Here is a 6,000-nt window from a genome sequence, read left to right as displayed (position 1 = left end):
TGTTCTTACGAGACAGAAGAACAATAGAATTAGGAGGGTACCTGGGCGGGTCACGATTAGCCTCAAGTATGTTAGGGCAGCAGTAGATAAAGTAAATACATTACACAACACGCGAATTTCCCATTCAGTCTGATTACATCCCACGTGATGTGAGGTCCATTACTCCCTTCCTGCCGCCCCCTGAGGGCAGGGCGCGCAGAATGAAGGATATAAAAGGCTTCCTGGAATGCACAGCGTTTTCATTCCCCGACAAGCTCCTCAGAGCGTAACATGATGATGCATCTGCCATGGGCCGCCTCTGTGAAGCATTTCCTCCTGTTCATGGTCCTTGTTCAGGCCTGCACTCCCCGGTAAGCACCTGCCTGCTCTGTTGTTTTCTTGTTCACATCGATTCAGTATCTTTAAACCCATCTTGCCATGTTTAAGACGTAGGACCACACACATCCATGCATGAGCTATCTTTATAACATTCAAACGTGAGTATTATCATTTTACAGCTTTCTTTAAAGTAAACGGTTTAGCAATACTATTACTCTCATTGTCAGAAAGAAGCCAGCGCAGCAGCTAACAGAAATCGCATTTTTCTGTCTAGCACCTACAGTAGCCTTCTTTCATTCTCAGTACTTGGGGTGCATGCTGTATAAAAACATTGTGGCTTCTCACGTATTATGGAAAGCTTTAAAATATGTCGTGCTCATGGATACATAACTCATCTGTGCCATGTTTCTTTAGGTCCGGCATAGGCGCGAACTTTTGATTTTACTAAAATTATATGCATATTATACTTACATGGGTTTTCAACCGGCCTTCCTCATCCATTGGTCTGTTATTGGGTCATTCATACCCTACTCTCTACTGTAGCATATAGCATGGGGCCGTGGGGCAGCCCAATTCAGCTAATCTAACTTGGAGCCCGTCCTCACTTTAAAAGTTTTCTTAAGTGCCAAGGTCTACTACAGAAATGTGTGCTTTTTGAAACTAAAATATATATTTTTGCTATCAGACAGTTTTCTTAGATTGATGAGAGGTCTGCAGCTTTCACGTTCATAAAGTATTGCAAAAACCAAGACAAAAGAGGACAGGCATTGACAAAGCCTAATGGTTGGTGATGAACGCCAGACCTATTGCCTTTGTCAGTGCTTGTTTACTTTGGATTCTGGCAGTTGTAGGCTTGATTTTTTATTTTTTTCCAACGGGACAATCAGGGCTTGGGCAAGTTGGCGGACGCTGTTCATGGCCTGCATCATCTTGCTCAAGGGTTTGCAGGTGGACAGTACTGACGCAGACCCAGTGACTCCCTGCTGCAATAGGAGAAGGTTTCCCTCTTGGCTTTTGGTGCTGGGCGCCGTGGCACCCTTGTGGCCGTGGATGAGCTGAGTGGAGACCTACAGGTGGAGCTAGGCCCCGCGGCCCTGAGCAGCGGGGGCTGTGGTTGCAGGGCATATCCGAGGAGTAGATGGCCCGGAGAGGCACCCTTACCCTAGCCATTCAAAGCTGTGGCTTTCAGAGGCTGGTGTTAGAAGGCCTCCTCTGGCAATCGGGTCGAGGCGGAAGACCTTGAATTTTCACCTTCATGTGCGAGCTCAGCTCCCCTGGGGGGCAACAGCCCCAGACGTGACACTGAGGGGACCCAGAAATGATGATCAGAGAGAGCGAGGGCTAAACCGGTAAGCCACCTGATCGGACAGAGGAAGGCCTGTCCCCCCAAGTGGGCCCTTTTTCGCCTCCCCTCCCCCTGGATCCCCTCATGAATCAGTAGTGTACGCACTTAGGGCCAGATGTACGACCCTTTCATTTAGCACCTCGCAATTTGCGACACATTGCAAGTCGCAAATAGCGAGGCGCTAAATGAAATGTACAACAGTGTGTTTTCACTGTTTTGAGATTCCCAATGGGGTCGCAAATTGCGAGGCTCATTGTGAATGCCAGCCCTCCCAGGGATGGTGGCCTGTTGGGCTCAGCGGACCACCATGTCTGGGGCTGCGTTTGAATCAAGCAGCTTCTGTTTTTTCAAATGTAGCCTGTTTTCCTTAAAGGAAAACGGAATGCATTTAAAAAAAAATAAAAAAAAAAGAAACTTTTTCTTTTCATTTTATAGGGGCAGGCAGTAGTCCTTGGGACCACTGCCTGCTTTGAAAAAAATATTTTGCATGCATTTGCAGAGGGGAAAGCAAAATTATTTTTTCACAATGCATTACCACCTACGGTAATTGTGAGTGTTTTTTGGGCCGCGATTGCGGTTGCAAAACATTAGTACATTGTTTTGAGACTTGTTATTTGGAAAGGAACGCCCCTTCCAAATATAGAATCGCAAAACCTATTTAGCGAGTCGCAAACAAATTGCGACTCACTAAAAAGGCTATGTACATGGCCCAATATGATTTTACATGAGCAAACAGATTCGCAAACCCGTTTGCGCATGCAAAAACGGGTATTACATCTGGCCCCAAGTGCTTAACAGCTCCCATAACTGAGTTTAATTTGGAAGCGCTCACACTGATTTACAGAGTAGGGGGCGGCAGTCCTAAAGTAAGTAGGTGGGGCAATTGCAGGAGGTACATACACTCCCAACTGCTAAGACCTGAGAGAGGTTGCATTATTAGGAAGCAAGTCTGCCTATAGCCCATTCTGCCCGTGGCACGCAATACGCTCCTTTACTTTTCTTTGCTTTTTGTGGCATTCGTAGTTCCCAAATCATAACTGGAACAGTAGCAGACAGCAAATAAAAACGCGGACTAGGTGAGGTACTCACGTACCTCAGAACCCTGTGGCCTGTATGTTTTGGCATGAATGGAACCATAATGATGGGAATCTGGGGTTGAGATACTCCACCACAGTTGCATGCCTTTCGTACAAGCTGCAAGTCAATATATTACCTTGAAAAATGAATTTCCTTTGTTATTGTAAACATGCTGCTTCCAATAGTGATTCTATTTTATGTCACAGAAGTAATGATATAAATACGACATATTAAAAACTTACATTCTAAACACCCCCAACTGTCCTCAGCACAGACTCTGAATGCCCATGGTCCGCCCACTAGACCAGATAACATTGTGAATAACTGATTACAGGTGCTGGTCTATAAACCAATGGGCCAGATTGCTTTTGGAAAATACATGCAATCCATATTCAAACAAACAGAACTCTTCATTTTAGATCCTTGTGGTTTTTTGGAGGCTTCGACCTATCCCACACGTTTGAAAGCTTCAGAACATAGGAGATGGTATAACAGCCGCTAGCTCTACCAAAACTCTGCATTAAAATAACCAGTAAACATGTGCATCAGTTATCATTATGGGCTAAATCGCTTATGATCAGTACTGGGAAGTCATTCTTCCAACAGTAATCCTGCCATCAGGAATCAATACTCTGCAGCTATCGGATGGAATGCTACCCTGAGTGATTGACAGTGGTTAGGATTATTGAAACCATTCCTCTTATCACCTGGAGTGTGATTGCTCTAACGTCCTAAGTGGCTAAGACTATGCCCAAACACGAGTCCCATGCTCACTGTGCCACTGGATCCAAGCTACATCCAACTGCAGAGCCCCGATCGGGTCTTAAGTTGCAGTTCATGGAGGACCTTGCCTGGCACTTCTGGCTGGACTGTTCCTATTGCTTCAAAAAGCCCTGGGCTTTATTGCATCACTACTATTCTTACAGGCCCTGCTGACCTCTCTCAATAGAAATCCAGTAAAATTTAGTAATTGACTTTCCCTGTTCAGTACAATTAATGTATCCCGCCATTTGCCAGCTACAGGCTACTCACTTCATGATAGACTCTTTCAAACCTGTGATCATCCTCAATACCGATCACACAAATTCATGGGCGTAGGAAGAATGCGGGACGCGGGGATATATCCACCCCATATTTTGTAGTGGGGGAGACATGGAGGACAAGGGTGGGCAGGACAAAGGGACAAAATAATTTCCCCTCTCTATTCTGTCAGTCGCAGTGCCATTGGCACATCAAAGCAATACCTACAATGGCCTTGCACCTGACCTGTTGTACTGCAAATCTCCAGGAATTTTTTCTCAGCTCGCCCTCACCACGGCAGTTGCCTGCCGTCTGCACTTCCAGGACAAAAGAAGAGCAGTTGTTTGATGATTGCTGTCTGCATTCTGCCCCTCCCAGGGCACAAGTCGTAAAAAAAGAAGTGGGAGGGGACTCTGTCCCCGGAAGTGACGTCACGACAGGACGTGACGTCACGAAAGGTGCAAAGCTCCTCGTCCCAGAGAGGCCAAAGAGCGAAGTCCAGCAGTTTGACAGGGGTGTCGGTGTCCCCCCAGTAAAATAAGTAAGGGGACGCCGTCCACCCGCGTGGTACCCCGCCTGGAGCCCTGGCCCCTCCTCATTCCCATCCCTACCATATTTGAGAGTTTCACACTACAATTCAGCAACTCGAAGGCTAATGTTTTGTTGAAATGTTTATTTTGAGCAGTTGAACCTCGCTCCTGAAAATAAGAACAATTAGTATCAGACATAGTCTAAGCACATATTACATTGTGTGTCTGATGGGTTGGTCTGGCCTAGTAGTTCCACAAATAACATTTAAAATATCACTATTTTGTCTCATTTCTTTCTTAGTGCTACTCAACCCAATCCAGGGTGTCGGAGCAATTTATATCACACATACACTTTTTAAATTGACAACAAATCCTATGTGTGTAAATCAATTTACAGGATGTGTTACATAAGATAGTGAGGGTTACAAGGTATTGGAGTGACATGTCCTTTCCTTCTTAGTTCACTGTGCTATATTAAAAGGATTACAATTTATGAACTGCAAGTAACTAAAAGCTCTCTGTGTTAAAGCAATAACCCACTTACCTAACTACATAAAATACAAATCTGTCATCTGTGTGTCACATGATGTGCTTTGCGGGAGACATATTAACCCTCTATACTACTTGTTTTTAAAACTGGGACTAGATAACACATCTGTCTCTCCAGCAAGTGCATTAACCCCCAGAATTATCTTACCATTATTAATATTTCCTGAGATTTACTGGGTACATAAAGAGCTATGCAACAGGTGCCTTAAGCTCATAAGATATTTTAAAATGCAGACTTTCAACCAATTAAGCAGAACAGATATATTGCCATTTTCCTCCATATTTCTTTGCTGGCAGAGTTTTAATAAATAATTGTATAAGTGGAGGCCTAGACCGAGCGCCGGTGTTGCATCACTTTTTTGGCACAACTCTGATGCAATATCTAATTTGTTAAAAACTGTAATGCACTCAAATCCACTCATGATAGACGTGCTTAACATATTTGAGGTCTTAGAATATGATGTCATTGTTTGAGATATTACATCCAGTGAGGTCCTGGGTTGTGATCAGGGTCGGCTCCTCTGTTATAGCGGAGGAGCGGTGCCCCATAGATATGACGCCAAGGACGAAAAATATATTGGTAATAAAGGTAATTCATTACCATTTTATTTTTTGTCACACCGTCCCCAATAGAGCATCAGGAGGGAACTGGGCAGCTGCTGAACGGCAGAAGCAGAGTGTGCAGGGCACTTTCAGTTTAAAGCGTGCATGTCTTTTTGGCCGGCCATCTTGATATGGCCAGTCACACATGCGCACTTTAAACTTCTCTAACGGTTAGAGAAAGCAAAAGCCTCCAGTGCTCGTATGAACACTGAAAGAGGCTGCTCCCACCAATTCTGGCGCTGTTCTCATGCTGGTAATAGCAGCACCAGGATTGGCTTGGGAGTTTGGAGCCTGCCTGGCTGCCTTGAGGCGAGAAGACCATCTACGAGGTCATCTCACTCGCAGGTAAGTGCTTTTAATTGTATATATTTTTTTAAAGTCTCCTCTGCCTTACCACCCTAAAAACATGCCAGCGTCTACTGGTTGTGATGTCAGGTGAGATGTGATTTACATACTGCCCAACTTGGTTAATGCCCACTTCTTTTTATAGGACTTGTTCCCTGGTGGGAAATGTATAATGGAGAACTGGTGTTGGTGGTTTTATAGGCTAGGCATCAA

General features: G+C 44.8%; 1 protein-coding gene across 1 annotated transcript in view; it reads left to right on the top strand.

The window, feature by feature from the left end:
• The first annotated feature begins 218 nt into the window (after positions 1–218).
• The window catches only part of LOC144762795 (CD109 antigen-like), a 628,126-nt gene continuing 622,344 nt past the window's right edge, over positions 219–6,000 (top strand). The window contains exon 1 of the mRNA XM_078648065.1: positions 219–350. Within this exon, the coding sequence (XP_078504191.1) occupies positions 271–350 (80 nt within the window). The 5' untranslated portion in view covers positions 219–270. The remainder of the gene's footprint in view (positions 351–6,000) is intronic.

This window comes from Lissotriton helveticus, chromosome 6, assembly GCF_964261635.1.
Source record: "Lissotriton helveticus chromosome 6, aLisHel1.1, whole genome shotgun sequence".
NCBI classification, from domain to species: Eukaryota; Metazoa; Chordata; class Amphibia; order Caudata; family Salamandridae; genus Lissotriton; species Lissotriton helveticus.
Note: the sequence above shows the minus strand (reverse complement) of the source record. Positions and strands in the feature narration are given on the sequence as shown.